We start from the raw sequence: 18,354 nt of genomic DNA, 5'->3' as shown, positions 1-18,354 counted from the left end.
GAAAGGTTAATTGAAGGTTTCTGAAGTTCCACGCGAGTTTGTTGTTATTTTTCAAACGTAAGCTAAGGTTTGTTGACAACAATACGTGCTTTAGCATAAATCTTACTGGGAACTAGATCACCTACCGCAGTCAACTGCGTGATCAGGAGAAAATTTATGTCACCGGGCTTGTGACGTCACGTATTTCTCCTCACACATTTGTGACGTCATATACATTCCACAAAGTTTAGTTTCATGATTTGTAGCGTTTCAAATCGCATTTTTTTAAATTATAAAGCAAAAATGACATTGTATGATAAATAGGTTATCACACTCGTGTGTTTTGGGATGGTTAAAATCCTGCATTAGGAATAAACACTATGTATTTATCTCGCCAAGGCTCGCTAAATACAATGATTATTCCTAATGCAGGATATTAACAATCCCAAAACACACTCGCGTGATAACCTATATGTCTTTCTTAAAATACCAGTACAGGTACATATAAGATTTGGACGGACACACATCCTTTATAGATGGCCATGTGATATCAATGAAACGCTGTCTATAACTTGACAATTTCTTTTCCTTCCAGTTCCCGAGCTTTCAGGCATTACAGATCATACTCATCTAGGCGGGCGGAAATACTTTCAGCTAACATCCGTACCGTAACTCTGAAACAGAAAGGACAATAGAAGTGTGATAATAACAACCATGTCCTACACGTCTCTCACCTATGTCCTACACGTATCTCACCTATGTCCTACACGTATCTCACCTATGTCCTACATGTATCTCACCTATGTCCTACATGTATCTCACCTGTGTCCTACATGTATCTCACCTATGTCCTACACGTATCTCACCTATGTCCTACACGTATCTCACCTATGTCCTACACGTATCTCACCTATGTGCTACATGTATCTCACCTATGTCCTACATGTATCTCACCTATGTCCTACACGTATCTCACCTATGTCCTACACCTATCTCACCTATGTTCTACACGTATCTCACCTATGTTCTACATGTATCTTAACTGTCTCGCGAGTGGAAAGACCAACATCAATCGTTATTTTGTAAAGTTTACAATGTGGTTTAACAAACGTAAATTTTATATTGGTCAGTAAATGACCTTGAATTAACATTTTCTCAACAAATAAGGAAAGAAGAATATCCCCAAAACCCTAACGACTAGGGGAACCTGTTTTGTATTTTATTTATGTACATCGCCATTCTTGAAATTTCTTCATAGGATTTGACTGCCTACATTTGAATAAATTGTTATGCTTAATCTAATGAATCTTTGCCGTTAATCTCATCAGTAATGTGTATCTTAAACTGAGCAGACTATTGTTGATCCACAATGTTTATCTTTCAATACTTTCCATAATCTATGTGTTATTTTGAAGAACTGAAAATATATGTACATGTATATAAATAATTTTGATTTGATTTGTACTTTGTGAAAATGTACCATGGAGATATATTATTATATGTATTTCCTTGTTAAATAAATATAACATTATACATATAAATATATACATTAAAAAATAAACTATATGGGTAATTTTCAAAAATTGCTCTGTCCGGAGGTGACGGTCCTAATATCAATGTTCACAAATGCTGTAAATATAAATGCAAATAAACAAACTAATTCATATTGTGCCGATTAGGACTGAACAGGCATACTCAAACTGCATTTAATTTTGTTTTAATTTTTTCCTACAAATTGTAACATGCTTGTCCTTTGATTTTGTGTCCTGACCGTTACCAGTGTATAAAATTCCTGCAATACTTCCCCCCTGGAGCTGGATTGTATTCTACTTCCTGTGTCTGCTTAAGCTAGCCCCTGTGCATGTGACAGCAGATGAAATTCAACACATTTTGCAGAAAATTGACACCATCAAATAAGTATAAATGTTATGTGTCAACCTTAATTGTCCAGACCGTTACCAATGTATTTTGTGTCAAATATATCTCTTTTTAATATAAAATTTCAATGGATATGGTGCCCAGAAATGGGAAAGGTGGAAGGCATGTCCTTTGAAATCTTTTAGGCATCATTTATTTTTTAATTTTAGATTTACTTACAAATTGCCTTGACCGTTACTGTCCAAACCGTTACCATTCTGCAAAGTAACGGGTTGGACAGTCCTTGTAACGGTCAGAACAAAATGATTTGTATTTCAAAACGTTGTTCATTAATATTGGAAATATAACAAATATATAATTACTTTAAGAGTTAGGATAAGTTTAAACATGGAATTTTACTGTTCAGAGGAGTTTTGATGTAGTAGCATAAAAAAACAGTCTCTAGTAACGGTTTGGACAAATAATAGAAACGGTCTGGACATATCTTTAATAAATTTCAATTTTAAAGAATATGTTCTATGGTGGGATTATAAATTTCTATTTACTTATCTTTCTGCTTCTAATAATAAAAACCAAAACGAATTTATCACGTTAAGTTTCTATTTTCTCTAAGATCTATAGTCTTTATGAATTAAAGGTTACGGTTAGGACATCTATGGTAACAGTTTGGACAAAATGTAGTGACGGTAAGCAGCTTAATTGTATTCCAACCTTTAAAGATGTTTTGGGTGTAAACTGTTTCAACTTTAACTGCGATATATGTAAGGCTACCAATTACATTAAATATTGCTAGGTGCTTATATGTTGGCCAAACCTTTGTATTTGATAAATATGTGTTACCATCTCACTATTAACAAAAACTAAAGGTATCCGAGTGAATGACAGAAGTGTATTTCATGGAGACTAATATTGCACCTCGATATCAACAGCAAAATGACATCTATGAAGTGGCCTGTGTAGCATGACCATGTGCACAAACTAGGATTGCCTCTTGGGCAATACTGACGGTCTTCAGACTTCCCCCATACACCCCCCGTGGCTACCTTCACTTGTACTGTTTCTTTGGACGCCAGCTGGAGCGTCCATTTTAACTCTCGGAGTTACGGGTGTTTGAAGTGTATTGAAGGGCTAGAAAGCGTCCAAAACGCAGGCAGAACACGTTTTTGACACGAGAGCGGATCGGTGAAATGCAGCCGGGGTCGCGGGGTCATGTACCTTTTAAATAGTTCCCATAGAAGATATAGTTCTCTCTTTAACAGCGGGTAGCTCCGCCATCCTTGGGTCTACGGTCCAAACGATTAGAGCTCTGGAATCACCATGACCCTAGCTATCTGACGCATACACGTATGTGCATATACTGCTCTTGTGAAAAAAAACCCATAGATTTATGTGTATATAGTGCATTTGTTAAACACCCATTCAAAACAAAAATTGAAATAAAACTCATATCTGACTCTGTACTTACAATGTTTATTCATGCAAACTTATTCTCGATGCTGTATGGCTAGGATAATGCCGATGTAACGTAAAGGACAATTCAAGGGAAACTATTTCTTTGGGCATTGGATGACTTCCAGCTCAGATTTGACAGCTCCTTGTCATTGTCAATTACATCTGGCGTTGAAATTCACATCGTCTCCCGTATTTGCACATGAACCACGCTTTGCAGTGGTAGTCTTTTTATAGGAGATATCTGTTCTCCCGCGTGAGCGCTTTTATCTGATAGTGAACGACCTGTGGGATGTTTATCTGTATCATAAATTGCAACTGTGTAATGTGACTAACAAATTGTCTGCTTTTAAATTTCATGTTATTACTTTTCTGTTTTTCAATGACAACGTAATGAATAGATGTTTTTTAAATAAAACTCACTTTGACTGTGTATTTACAATGTCTATTAATGCAGAATAAAGCTGTCTTTTGCAGTATTCAAGAACATTCCATGAAATATCACCAAATTAACTGACCGGTTCAGGCTGATATTCAGTCATAGTATAAAGAAATATGTTATGAAGGCTCACAGCAAACTGTCTATAAAACAAACATTTTGAAAATATACATCTTCTCTGCTGAGGAGTATCAAATGTGCGTTTATGTGCTGGATTCCTGCAATCATGATGATGTAGCAGAACGGGTTTGCGCGATCCTGGCACAGTCAAGCTGATAAACAAACTGCTGGAGTCCCAGTTGTTACTTAAAGCGCATTGCTTTTGGGGCACTGGAATACCAGGAAGCGGCGACTGTTGCTAGATTTTACTGGCGCTTCCTGTGATATGAGATAACTGACTGAAGGAAGCGACATTAAAATCTAGCAACACTCGCTGCTTCCTTGAGTTAGTTTTCTCACAACTGAAAAAATGCGAAATCCTCATGTCCCTCCCTGTTTGGGGCGTAATTGTGGCGTAACTATTGACTTTTACATAATAATAGTCTGAAGCAAAATTGTTCCACATTTTATTGTCTACAGTTTGGTACCTTCAAAAAAGAAAATCCATTTCGCAGAGCTGTGAACCCTATAAAAATGCGTTTTGCCAAAAATTGACCAACTTCCAAGGGCAATAACTCCGACACTATTCAAGATATCGACATGCATTGAACAACCTAAGTAGTCCGGAGTGTGGGCTTTAAAACGATATATAGAACACTATTGTACTATTTGCCGTTCAGGAGCAGAGGATTGAAAACAGAGGCACCGTCAAAAAGTTGCGGAAATGTGCGAAGGCCGTGTTTGCGTCGTAATGGTGACGTTATTATTGATTTTTACATAACCATGATGTGAAGCAAAAATGTTTCCCATTCAATTACCTACAGGTTGGTATTTAGGAATCCACTGATTTTTCGCAGAGTTGAGACCTTTTTCTTAACCCTATGAAAACGCGTCTAAAACATTCACCAACTTTCAAGGGCGATAACTCCAAAACCATTCAAGATATCGACATGCCTTGAGCAAACTAAGTAGTCAAGAGTATCGGCTTTCCAACGGCGTATCGAACACGATTGTACTATATGCCGTTCTGGAGGAGAAGATTTTTAAAGACAGGCACCGTCAAAACCCTGAAATCGGCAAAAGTTCAGTTTTTCCAAAATTTCGGAAAATCTGTCATGGCGGCCAACTTCCGCTATGCGTTGAGTCGCTGGGGAATGATGTTGTCTACATTGAGTGAAAATTTGGTCAATTTATCTCTCATAGTTTTTGAGTTATTCAGGTGCAAAGATTTCGACATTTTGGGTTGTCTGCCCTTACCGGAAGCCGGAAGTCGGGATTTTTCGACTATGTTTCAATTTCAGCATACAGGCTATCATCCCTGAAAGTTTCATGAAAATCGACCAAGCGGTTAGGTCAGGAGAGCTGTCACAAAAAACGTACAAATAATAAGAAGAAGAAGAATAAGAAGAATAATAATCCGGGTAAAACAGTAGGTCTTCCAGACTTTCGTTTCGTCTGAAGACCTAATTTGATAAAATATCTGGCATACCTTTAGAATATCGGAGGCCAATTAAACAAACAAATGAATCTTTTCCCAAAAATGAAATCAATTTATTAAATGATATTATTTCTATGAAACTTTCATCGGACTGTTCATTACATGAAGTTAATTGTTGTGTCTATGCTGCCGCTCGAACCTTGGAGGAAATTCACACAGTTTCCACAGAAAAAAACATCTAATGCTAAGAACAATACACCAAAGAAAAAACCGGTTTCAAGTAAAACTAACAGAAACTAGAAAATACATTTCCTGGATAGAGCTGTGCCTGAAGTTAAGATCACCAGGGAGCCCAATGTCAAAACGGCAAAAGGCAATTTGGAGAAAATTACAATTACAATACAAGACAACAAAAGAAAGGGTACTTCTCCAAATTGTCGATTCCCTTAAGGCCAAAATACAGGTTTGGACTGAAAGAAAGAAAAAATGGGAAAAGAAGAATAAATTCATCAAACAAAATAAACTTTTTAGAAACAATGAAAAGCACTTCTACAGGAAACTGAAAACAAAGGGTGATAGTAAACATGACAAACGGCCTCCCATGGATGCCAATGAAAGGTTCTGGAAACAGTTGTGGTCTGTACCCGGCAACTCTAACCTTGAGGCACCATGGGTCCGTGATTATGACCATGCAATGCATGAGAAGGTAACTAGGTCGTTTGTCTGTTACATCTCACCAGATTGCCTGAAAAGTGTTATAAAAAAGTCCTAATCTAATACAGCTCCAGGGCCTGATGGCATTCGAAACCGGTATTGGAAACTGTTCCCCTGTGTCCAAACACCATTACTACTCTGTTTTAATTCTCTCGTGGATACAGGGTGATGTTCCTCCATGGTTCTGCAAAGGTCGCACAATACTTCTCCCCAAGAAAGGAGACTTGACTGATCCCAAAAACTTCCGCCCTATCACATGTTTGAATACACAATACAAAATATTCACAGGGTGTTTGACAAACCTTGTGCCATCTTACTGCTCTTCCAATGATATCATTTACAGAGAGCAGAAGGGAGCAAGACAGGGATGTTGGGGATGCAAGGATCAACTTCTTGTACAGAAAATGATTTTGGAAGAGGCTAAAGCATATCACCGCAACCTCTCCATGTGCTGGATTGACTACAAAAAGCATACGACTTTGTTCCTCACGAATGGATTCTGAAGTCTCTTCATTGTATTGACCTCCCTGAGCGACTACTTGATTTACTCAAGTCTTTAATGAGTTGCTGGTCGACTCAACTTGAGATGTACTCGCAAGGGCAGGTGCAGACTTCGGAATCTATTCCAATCAGAAGGGGGATTTTCCAGGGGGACTCCTTTAGTCTTTTGCTTTTTTTGTCTGTCTTTAAATCCTTTGAGCTTTCTGTTCAATAAAGAGGAGGGTTACCATCCCGGACCTCCTCAGCACAGATCCCAAACACCGCTTACTCATCTCCTTTATATGGATGACATCGAGCTCCTTGCCAAAGGAGATTCCAATTTGAAAGAGCAGGTTCTCCTTGTCGAGTCCCTTTCTAATGATATTGGCATGACATTTGGACTCGACAAATGTAATATTCTTCATTTGAAACGTGGCAAGGTAGTTAATGATTGATCGGTCAAGTTACAAGGGGGAGGAGTTATTGAGCATCTTGTGGAAGATCAGGCCTACACCTATCTTGGAATGCAAGTTCGAGACAAGCTCCAGAATGCCCAAATTCAAGACAAACTTCGAGCCGAATACAAATCTCGCTTAAAGAAAATCTGGAGCTCAGAGCTAAATGCTCGAAACAAGGTCAAAGCCACCAATACTTTTGCTGTGCCAGTCCTTTCCTATTCCTTTGGAGTAGTTGATTGGACAAGACAAGACATCCAGAGTCTTGACCGTCTGACCAGAAGGATCATGTCTGATAACAGAGCCCACCACCCTCGTTCCTCTCTTAACCGTTTATACATGCCAATCAATTCTGGAGGTCGGGGTTTGATTAATGTGGAGGCTCTTCATGATAGAATTTTATTGTGTACTTTTGCACATATTTATTTATCGGATGATCCTCTGGTGATGCATGTGAAGACTCACGATGAAAGCAAGGAATTCCACAGCTATTTTAAGCGTGCCAAGGTTGTTGGACAGAATCTGAGATTTGAGGTTGATTTTGTTGATGGCGATGTATTGCTGGACGGTACAGTGATGGGAGTAAACCAGGTGAAGTCCTTCACCAAGTCTGCCCAGAGTCGGTCTTTTGTGGAGAAGCTCTCTGAGAAGCCATTGCATCGTGTGTACATGCAGTGTGTTGAACAGAATAGCAATCCCACCGACTCCTTCGCCTGGATGAAGTCGGCTGGTCTTAAATGTGAAACTGAGGGCTTCCTTTTTGCTGCTCAGGACCAGTCACTTCCCATTCGCAATCGCCTAAATGTGATTCTTAAAGAAAATATCAATATGAAATGTCGACTTTGCAATGAATTCACAGAGACTGTCCAACACCTTGTCAGTGGATGCCCTTCCTTGGCACAGACAGCATATCTTAAACGACATGATGGCATGGCTCGTTGCTTTTACTACCGTCTCAGACATGCCTGTTGCTTTGACTCCGAGGTCCATCCATGGTACGACCCTGAACATGTCCAGGGCGTAATGGAAAATGATACTTTCAAACTTCATATACAGCCTCAGAAGAATTTCTGCCAACAAACCTGATCTTGTCCTTTTTGATAAAGGCAATGAATTTATTTATATCATAGAATTTTCTGTCCCTTTTGACACCAATGTGATTGGCAAGATTCAGGAAAAGCATGATAAATATGCGGACCTCGCCTTTGAAATGTCTCGCTTGCATCCCAATGTCATCGCTTGTCGTCAGGCTCCCCATTGTTCTCGGTGCCCTTGGTTTGGTACCTCCTGATCTCTTGGCGCAGATCAGGACAGTGCCCGGGTTCTCCACCGGGAGCACAGCCCTTCTGCCACTCTGGGTTATGCAGAAGGCTGCAGTGTTGGGGGGCCTTCATATTCTCCGGAAAGTTCTTGGTGGGTTCGACTAGGCAGCGTTTCCTGGGAGAAGTCACATTCGCTGTCTGGGCTGCGTGTAGAGGGGGCAAGGGCCCTGAGCTGATGATGAGCCTTACCAGCCTGACTGTGCCAGGATCACCCGAACCCTCTCTGCTGCATACAATCTTTAATCTGTAAAACATAATAATACACAAGATTTCTATAGCGCATCTCTGTCTGATTGGGAGCCAGTGTAGCTTCTCTCTCACAGGCCAGTTTTGGTAGCCGAAATGGTTCTGCACCTTCTGTATACGACTGGTGAGAGTTTCAGGTAGTCCACAGAGAAGACCATTTCCATAATCCAGTCTAAATGTTACTAAAGCATGTACTAGAGTCTTACAACAGTCTTCTGTGATGTATCTACGTATGGCTGAAATACTTCTGATCTGGAAGTAGCATGACTTGGCGATGGCATTGACTTGTCCCTCCATTGTCAGTATGTGGTCGAAGTGAACACCAAGGTTCTTCACAGAATCAGCTGATTTAACAGAGCTGTCTCCAACTTGTACTTGCATCTCACCGGTGTCAACTTTAGTGATTTTCAATCTAGACAGGTGTGTTTTTCTATTTTTTAGAAGCTACAGTTTGTGTTTATTCAAAAGCCTAAATTCATTCACAAGTTTCATATTGATATAACAAATGTCCAAACCGTTACCACAGCATGGAAGAAAACATGTCATATTTGTTACAAGTTACAATTTCTAATACACATTTCACTTTCTGTCCAAAATAGGGTTAAAAGTTGAAAAAAATGATATCAGTTTTTCCTTTCATGTTACCTGTTTCTATGGTGTATTAAACTGTTTAAGGTTTATGTCCAGCCCGTTACCATTCCTGTCCAACCGATACCACTATTGTCCTAACCGTTACTGGTCTTAATTGACTGCTCTAATTAATTCATGATAATACATGAAACACTCCTCTTTATGCTGATGTCATTAAAAGATGTTCTGGGCTTAGTAGCTGATGTTTATTTTAGACAATTTTACCTGTTGAAAGCTATATACATAATAATGTTTTGGATAAATGCTATTATGTTGTGGTAAATCTATGAAAGATACAAAATAACACTTTCAAGATTCATGATAACAGTTTTACCTTCAAGTTTGATAAAGTCGGTGTAAAAGCTGTGTCTGCCATCTTTAAAGGATTTTTATGAATTATATTTCAAAATCCTTATTCTGATTAAGAAGTGGTAACGGTCAGGACTTTCTCCCTCACCCTATTAATTACTTTTGTATCAATTAAAAGGCCTATGAGTAAATTTGAGCCTGCGTGTTTTAATTTTTGAATAATTAAGTGTTTGAGATTTTATTTGAATACAAATTTACTGTTATAAAGATTTGAAAATCCTACCAGTTTTGAAAATGACCCATATATCTAACAATTATTCAATTGTTGAAAGCGCTCGTCGTGTCTACATTGTAGATACTGAGGAGAAATGTTTTGCACTTTGTCACACTAGGCTGATTCACACACACACACACACACACACACACACACACACACACACACACACACACACACACACACACACACACACACACACACACACACACACACACACACACACACACACATAATATGTAAAAATAGCACAAAAGTACCGATACATTTGCGGTACCGACACAAATGCGGTACAGAGGCTACGAAGGCGGTACTTTACCCTTAGGAAGTCGGTAACTTTGAGCTAGCTCTCGTCCAGCGACGGCAAGGGAAAACCGCCCCAAACTGGAGAAAGGCCACGATCACTACCGTAGCCTGTCGTCTGTCCTTCCCACATCAACGAAAGATGTGTTGTTTCACACCTCTTTCATAATAGACTTGGATAGAAAATATATATTTGGCTATCGAGTTAATACTTATCCGGATCGCTATTGCAACCAGCTATATCCTACACGTATCTCAGCTATGTGCCGCACGTATCTCAGCTATGTACTGCACGTATCTCATCTATATCCTACATGTATCCTAATTGTCTCGCACGCGTATTTCAGCTATACCCTTCAAGTATATCATCTATACTCTTCAAATATCTCAGCTATATCCTTCAAATATCTCAGCTATATCCTTCAAGTATCTCAGCTATATCCTTAAAGTATCTTATCTACATCCTTCAAGAATATCAGCTATATCCTTCAAATATCTTAGCTATACCCTTCAAATATCTCAGCTATTTCCTTCAAATATCTCAGCTATATCCTTCATGTATATCAGCTATACCCTTCAAACATCTCAGCTACATTCTTCAAATATCTCAGCTATATCCTTCAAGTATATCAGTTGTATTCTTCAAGTTTATCAGCTATATCCTTCAAGTATCTCAGCTGTATCCTTCAAATATCTCAGCTATTTCCTTCTAGTATATCAGCTATATACTTCAAGTATCTAATCTACATCCTTCAAGTATATCAGCTATATCCTTCAAGTATCTTATCTACATCCTTCAAGAATATCAGCTATATCCTTCAAATATCTTAACTATAACCTTCAAATATCTCAGCTATTTCCTTCAAGTATATCAGCTATATCCTTCAAATATCTCAGCTATATCCTTCAAATATCTCATCTATATCCTTCAAGTATATCAGTTATATTCTTCAAGTATATCAGCTATATCCTTCAAGTATCTAATCTACATCCTTCAAGTATATCAGCTATTTCCTTCAAGTATATCAGTTATATTCTTCAAGTATATCAGCTATATCCTTCAAATATCTCAGCTATATCCTTCGAGTATATCAGCTATATCCTTCAAGTATCTTATCTACATCTTTCAAGTATATCAGCTATATCCTTCAAATATCTTAGCTATAACCTTCAAATATATCAGCTATATCCTTCAAATATCTCAGCTATTTCCTTCAAATATCTCAGCTATATCCTTCAAGTATATCAGCTATACCCTTCAAATATCTCAGCTATATTCTTCCAATATCTCAGCTATGTCCTTCAAATATCTCATCTATATCCTTCAAGTATATCAGTTATATTCTTCAAGTATATCAGCTATATCCTTCAAGTATCTCAGCTATATCCTTCAAATATCTCAGCTATATCCTTCAAGTATATCAGCTATATCCTTCAAGTATCTAATCTACATCCTTCAAGTATATCAGCTATTTCCTTCAAGTATATCAGCTATATCCTTCAAGTATATCAGCTATATCCTTCAAGTACATCAGCTATATCCTTCAAGTATCTCAGCTATATCCTTCAAGTATATCAGCTATATCCTTCACGTATATCAGCTTTATCCTTCAAGTATCTCAGCTATATCCTTCAAGTATCTCAGCTATAGCCTTCAAGTATCTAATCTACATCCTTCAAGTATATCAGCAATATCCTTCAAATATCTCAACTATATCCTTCATATATCTCAGCTATTTCCTTCAAGTATATCAGCTATATCCATCAAGTATATCAGCTATATCCTTCAAGTATATTAGCTATATCCTTCAAGTATCTCAGCTTTATCCTTCAAGTATATCAGCTATATCCTTCAAGTATCTGAGCTATATCCTACTGGTATGTGAGCTGTAAGATAGACAAATCATCATTGGCATGTAACAAATTGTCACACATGAAAGGGAAATACGGTAAACACCACATCGGTATCATATACCACAGCCACCAGGTCGACCCGTCAGTCGGGAACCTAGACGCTGGGAAAACACACAGACACCTTATGAACCAGTATTGTGAACGCTTCAGTGCCTTCATTGTTACACCATATTTAGGTTGACACATATATCACAAACATGTACAGTCTAAACATTTAGGCCATGTTTGTGCCTGGTCCAGATTCGAGTTGTTTACAAACAACATCGTTACGCTGTAATGTTGCTGAAACAAGGATGTTCAGGATATAGTCACAATTGTACATCGACTCTGCTTGTAGCAAAGATTTCTTCTGGGTGTGGAAAGGTTTTGTGACTATTTATGTGGCAGGGGTTTCTTTCCACTGTAGGGACACACCTTGGTAAAGATTGACATTTTCGAAGTTTATACACTGTTCAAATTTATACAAGAATGTTATGGAAACAAGGATGAAACTTGGTGAACATCACGTGTTCAGGAGACATAACCCTTATCGGTGTTCACTGCTCCTTGGCATATACTGAATAAGTGTTGGGATTTTGTCTTATGGAATTCCCCCTGCCACTCGTTGACCACTTGGACCATTCTCCGTGGCGTGTGAGACCACCCTTTTTACATAACTCGGATTACGGATTTTTTTCAACTGAAATGCAGAGTCGGAGGAGGGAGGGAAAAACACACTGATAAGTCAGTCAAGATGTTTTTTATTCAGTTTTTGTACAAATGAGTTTGAAAGTACGGTTTAATAGATTAGATTTATTGAGGAATTTAATGGAAATACTTGAACAAAGATTAAACAAAAAATATATTTTGTTTGGGTCACAACTTCCTATATCGACGATAAAATATAAATATAAATCTTGATTTAGTTAATCCAGATATAGATATATAACAAAGGTTGAAGAACTGTAATTTTGTAAAATTTGGGAGTTATGATTTAATAATTAATGATCTATTTCTGAAATACAACTACTGTCGTTAAACTTGAAGAATGTTGTTCAATTTAGTCTCGGCTAGGTTGCATACGAAATATTTAAGTAAAACTTCACGTTAAATTAATAATGTTACAATTCTACAAAAATTTACGAAAACATTCCTGCGTGAAAATGCATGAAAATTCTGTATTCAGGCAGTCGATCATGTTAAATACATTTCTCGGTGGTGGTTTCTAAGACGGGGCCAGACGGTCTGCCAGACATTATCGTCGGCAGCGGCGTTTGCATCCTTCACACGTATGTGTATGTAACGCCTGTTGCTTAAGTCAATAAGTGACTTGAAAGATCACGGAGTCTGTCGATGGATAGATCTTCTCTTGAATTTTCACTTGAAGACCCGAAGGCCAACAAGATGACCTCCGAATCATGAACGATGTTTTCTTGGTTCAAGAAGTTGCCTATAGAAAGTCTTATGTCTGCTACATGTACATCTAAATCCTTCTTATTCACATTTCTGCCGCAGTCTATGCAAAAGCAAAATGTTTCTGACATGTCGTCAACGACAAACGTGCATCAAAATCAAAACCTGTCAGATTCCCACCGTGTTTCGTACCCGCCTTTTGCAGACGACGCTTAGAGGGAGCTGTAGTCAGGGGCGGGTAACTCTTATTTGCTTACCACAACTTCGATAACGACCGCGAAAGCCATTAGTGAATATTTTCTAAACAGGGTAAACATTGCAAAATATGCCATTATTTTTTTCCATTTTTTTACCCTTCCGAGCAATGTTTGCAGAATAATAAGAAATATTTTGTACAGTCGGCGGTGAAAAATCGACAATTTCCAAAGTTGTTTTAATTACCAGAAATTTAGGGTAGGCGGGTCCGTAATCCAAGTAAAATAACTTGCCAAGTTATTAAACAAGGGTGGCCTGACGACGTCGACGGACACGTCTATCGAGTTCATCCCACAGATGCTAAATAGGGTTCAGATTCGGAGATCTTGATGGCCATGGCAAGAGACTTATGTCTGGAGTCAACAACAAACCAAGTTGCGTTTTGTAGCGTTGTCATGCTGGGACAACACCCTCTGTCGGTAGATAAACGGAATAAGGTGACGAGGAAGAATTTGGCCGCAGTACCAAGTTGCTGTCTGATTCCCAAGAACTACCAAGTCAGATCTCCGTGTGGAGGTCCACACCATCACAATTCTGTGATGTCGACTTATTGAACGCAGTTTGGTGTAGGTCAGAGACACATAGAGAGGCTGTCATTCGGGGAGCAGATTCGCTGCCAGTTTCTCACAGCCCATGCATGTACGGCGTTGCTCCATCGCATATGATGTCGACGATGCAAACGTCTCAGTACAGGACAAATACCAGTCTTCCGGGCCTTGGTTCCACCTCTGGCTGACGATTCCGAATTATTTGTTCAGATGCCCCCGAACCAAGCACGTGCTGCAGTCTCAGTGGCAGTATCATGTCGATGACGTCAATAAAGGACCCGGATGTAACGATCTTGTTACACTTGCTCTACCAGTTCTTGATCGATATTGGGGTGAACCGGTGTAATGACAACCTATAGTGCTCTGGTGTATGATGATATGATGTACAACTGCAGACTCTCAGCTTCAAGACGTTCTGAGGCGATGTTGTCAATCAGTGTCTGCATTCAGTCGACAAAAGCACGACAAGATGTTGACCGACGTTTAACCTTTTATACTCATTGTCACTGCACTGCACTGTCACATTTTTTACGTGCATTCTGCTTCAAATTCCAGCTGTCTTCTAAATAATGTTATATAGCTACAAACGTTTTTGCACTACCCCAGTGGACGAACATGTGGCTGTCACCGTTCACTAGGATTATTGTATTTGTACGGAATATTTTATGAACAAATCAACATTCTCATTATATCCTGTTTGTTTGAGGAGTGAACATTTACAAAGAGCCACTCGCCTTTGTCTAGCAAATGACGACGCAAAACACGTTTACACAATGTTCAAGTATGGACATTCAAAATGAGTGTTAAACGAGGTTAAAAGTTTCACTCGCTTTACGAAAGACCAAAACTGATTACACTCGAAAATTAAACGCATAAAGCCGATTAATATTTTAAGTAGATACAACCAATCTTTGCGTCTCTTACATGCAGAAATTCGTTTGGTTTTGACGCTGCACGACACGACTCTCTATATTTCAATGAGCCAGACACGCACCTCCACACAGGAGAGTACACCCCTACGTTCCTTATGACCAAGATGGGTAGCTTAGGACAGCCATTAATCTCAATTCGGCATATATGTAAATAATGCATAACTGTAGTGACACAATAGTCAGCAAATACAGGTGCGATCAACTTACCTCTGTCACTGGCATACCGTGTTGAGTGTACTCCGTCTGTACTGACAGCTAACCAGACATACTTCAGTGGCCATGTAGGACGGGTGCATGATCTGCACATTGACCCCATCACCTGGTAATGTGAGATCGTCTCCAGCTCATATCACCTTAACTTGTGTAGGACCTGGGAATGATTGACTGGCTGAGTGAGTCGTTAGTCCAGATATATATATATATATACACATATGACGGATCAAGGCTCTGTGGACCTGTATGAATGTCTGTATGGAACTACCTCAGTAAGACATTCAGTCACAGTGCGTGGTACTACATAGTTTGGGGTGGTGTGGCGCATATGAATGTATATATGGAACCACTAGCTCTTAGAGCGAAGAGGGAAGTGAGACGGCGAAGGGTTCTCATTCGAAGGGTTCTCACTAACTCACTCGCTCGCTCGCTCACGCACGCACGCACGCACGCACGCACGCACTCACTCACTCACTCACTCACTCACTCACGCACTTACTCACGCACATGAAAAATGTTTTTTCATGTATTTGAGTGACCTTCAGGTCACTTAAAATAAGAAACATGAAATGGGCCATCAAATGTTTCAAGATAAGAATGTGATAAGATCGCAGCCATGTACGTTTAACGTGATCTGATAAGGGTAACATATATATTGATCTTAACGCAGAAGGATCAAGAAATGTCATGAGGTACTCGTTACATACACTGCTTATTGCCACTTCAGGACCATGACCCTTTACACTGTTCTCGCTGCTGTAGTAGTCTCGTGTTTCACCAGCACTGCTGCTGCTGCTGACAAACCACACATTGTCTTCATCGTGGCAGATGACCTTGGCTGGAATGACGTTGGCTGGATCAACCCAGACATCCAGACGCCGACACTTGATCGCCTCGCCCGTGACGGCGTCATCCTCAACTCCTCCTACGTCCAGCCGCTGTGTTCCCCCTCAAGAAACTGCTTCATGTCGGGCAAGTTCCCCTACCACACGGGGCTCCAGGATAGTGTAGTCTTCATTGAACAACCCAAGTACATGCCGGCGGACCTGATCACCATCCCACAGAGGTTGAAGACCTTTGGCTATGATACCCACATGGTTGGCAAGTGGCACCTCGGCTTCTGTAACTGGAAGTACACTCCCACCTACAGAGGTTTCGACACCTTCATGGGCTACTATGGAGGTATGGAGGACCATTTCACTCATGACAGGTACAGGCTTGTTGACTACTACGGCTATGACTTCAGGAACATGACAGATGTCTACAAAGACGCACAAGGGGAATACTCCACGTACGTGTTTGCAAAGAGAGCCATCGATATCATAATGAACCACGACAAATCCAAGCCCATGTATCTGTACCTGCCGTTTCAAGCTGTACATGGACCACTGCAGGTGCCTGCTAAATATTCCGATCGCTACAGCCACATTCATGATTTAAATAGGATGGTTTACAGTGGTATGGTGAGTTCTTTGGACGATGCTGTGTACAACATCACCACTGTCCTGGAGAACCTTGGATTCATGGACAATCTGCTTCTTGTATTTACAACAGACAATGGTGGGCTTCCAACTCAAGGTGGTAATAACTGGCCTCTGAGGGGTGGGAAAGGCACACTATGGGAGGGAGGCACCAGGGGAGCTGGTTTCGTCTACAGTAAGACTCTGCTGAAGAAGAGAGGCTACACTCACCCTGGGATGTTCCATGCCGTGGACTGGTACCCTACGTTACTGGACATAGCTGGAGGAGACTCCAGTCAACTGGATATCGACGGGGTGAGTCAAGTCGACATGATCCTGAATGGAGGCAGCAGCGTAAGGAATGAATTTGTCTACAACATCTACGACGCCCACCATGCCGCAGCTCTTCGATGGGGAGACATGAAGTTGATCGTTGGTAACCCTGGTCGGTACTCAGGATGGTACCCTCCTCCTGAGTCTGACTTAGACGTCCCCCTCATTGACGACTCTCGTCTCCCCAGCGTTATGCTGTTCAACATCAGCACCGACCCGACAGAGCACCATGATATCTCCAAGGACAACCCCACCCTCGTCAACTCCCTCTTGCAGATGCTGGCCCTGAAGAATGGGACTCGGGTTCCTGCGATGGACCCACCCTCAGACCCTCGATCTAACCCGGCCAACTTCAAAGATGCCTGGAGTCCCGGATGGTGCTAGATTCCTTGACTGCAATATTTATTTACCATACCATCCGATGATAGATGACATCCCTAAGTCATGTAACAAACTTAAGTCTGATTTACGTGGCTGTATATTCGCAAATATAGTTATTATGCCTGAAAAAAGACCCAACTATGTAGGACTCGCAGTTGGAGATGAACCTTTCAACGACTTCAGCATTCATTTTAATATGCTTTACAGATAGAATTATTGTGATCTATATACTTAAATAAAGGAAACGATAATTCCTGAGGTCACTTCCAAAGTTGTCTGTGGCTGTAGCCTTGAATGTGGTTGAAATAACCTGAAGTGCCTGTCCATATGCGAAGGTACGAAAGAGTAATCAAGTCTTGCAAAGAGGTATATGTATTGTATTGCATGCAATTGCAAATTAATTTGTTGGAAATGAACTTGAAAAGAGCGGGGATCCATTTTAACCTGCTTCCTGTGCCAAGTGCAATGCAGGAGCATGTCTGGCTACTACTGGTGATTGAGATGGAGTGTGTTGTTTGACCCCTCTCTTGTGATATAAGTGGTCGTTACTTGATTCTTCTGTGTGATGACAACCAGTACTACTCAGTGTAATGATGTACTGACTGACTGACTGAGTTTAGTTTTACCCCGCTTTTAGCAATATTCCAGCAATATCACGGCGGGGGACACCAGAAATGGGCTTAACACAGTGTGCCCATGTGGGGAATCGAACCCGGGTCTTCGGCGTGACGAGCCAACGCTTTCACCACTAGGCTACCCCACCGCCCCGTAATGATGTACTGAGTGAGTGAGTTGAAATGTAAAGTCACATCGGCAGTATGTCAGCCATATCGTGACTTATGATGTTATACTGCCAAGGTCCACAATGGTGGAACAAGTGTACCGTTTCTGAGATTCGTCTTTAGTGATTT

The 18,354-nt window shown here is 40.2% G+C and overlaps 2 protein-coding genes across 3 annotated transcripts in view; one reads left to right on the top strand and one right to left on the bottom strand.

The window, feature by feature from the left end:
• LOC124262986 (signal peptide, CUB and EGF-like domain-containing protein 1) overlaps nucleotides 1-15,293 on the bottom strand; it is a 28,120-nt gene extending 12,827 nt beyond the window's left edge. For both annotated transcript variants that reach the window (XM_046697602.1, XM_046697603.1), the window contains exons 1-2: nucleotides 15,264-15,293; nucleotides 647-653 (exon numbers count right to left, since the gene is read on the bottom strand). In XM_046697602.1, coding sequence (XP_046553558.1) covers nucleotides 647-653; nucleotides 15,264-15,278 — 22 coding nt within the window. In that variant the 5' untranslated portion in view covers nucleotides 15,279-15,293. The remainder of the gene's footprint in view (nucleotides 1-646; nucleotides 654-15,263) is intronic.
• A 707-nt stretch (nucleotides 15,294-16,000) lies between these two features.
• On the top strand, nucleotides 16,001-17,446 carry LOC124262978 (arylsulfatase I-like). The gene has a single exon (XM_046697595.1). The coding sequence runs from the start codon at nucleotides 16,001-16,003 to the stop codon at nucleotides 17,444-17,446; it is 1,446 nt and encodes a 481-aa protein (XP_046553551.1).
• The last annotated feature ends 908 nt before the right edge of the window (nucleotides 17,447-18,354 follow it).

Source organism: Haliotis rubra, unplaced genomic scaffold, assembly GCF_003918875.1.
Source record: "Haliotis rubra isolate DU_JTF1 unplaced genomic scaffold, ASM391887v1 Scf862, whole genome shotgun sequence".
NCBI lineage: Eukaryota > Metazoa > Mollusca > Gastropoda > Lepetellida > Haliotidae > Haliotis > Haliotis rubra.
Note: the sequence above shows the minus strand (reverse complement) of the source record. Positions and strands in the feature narration are given on the sequence as shown.

Coding starts and splice junctions, on each gene's coding strand:
- LOC124262978 (XM_046697595.1), top strand. CDS start 16,001: ATGACCCTTTACACTGTTCTCGCTGCTGTAGTAGTCTCGTGTTTCACC.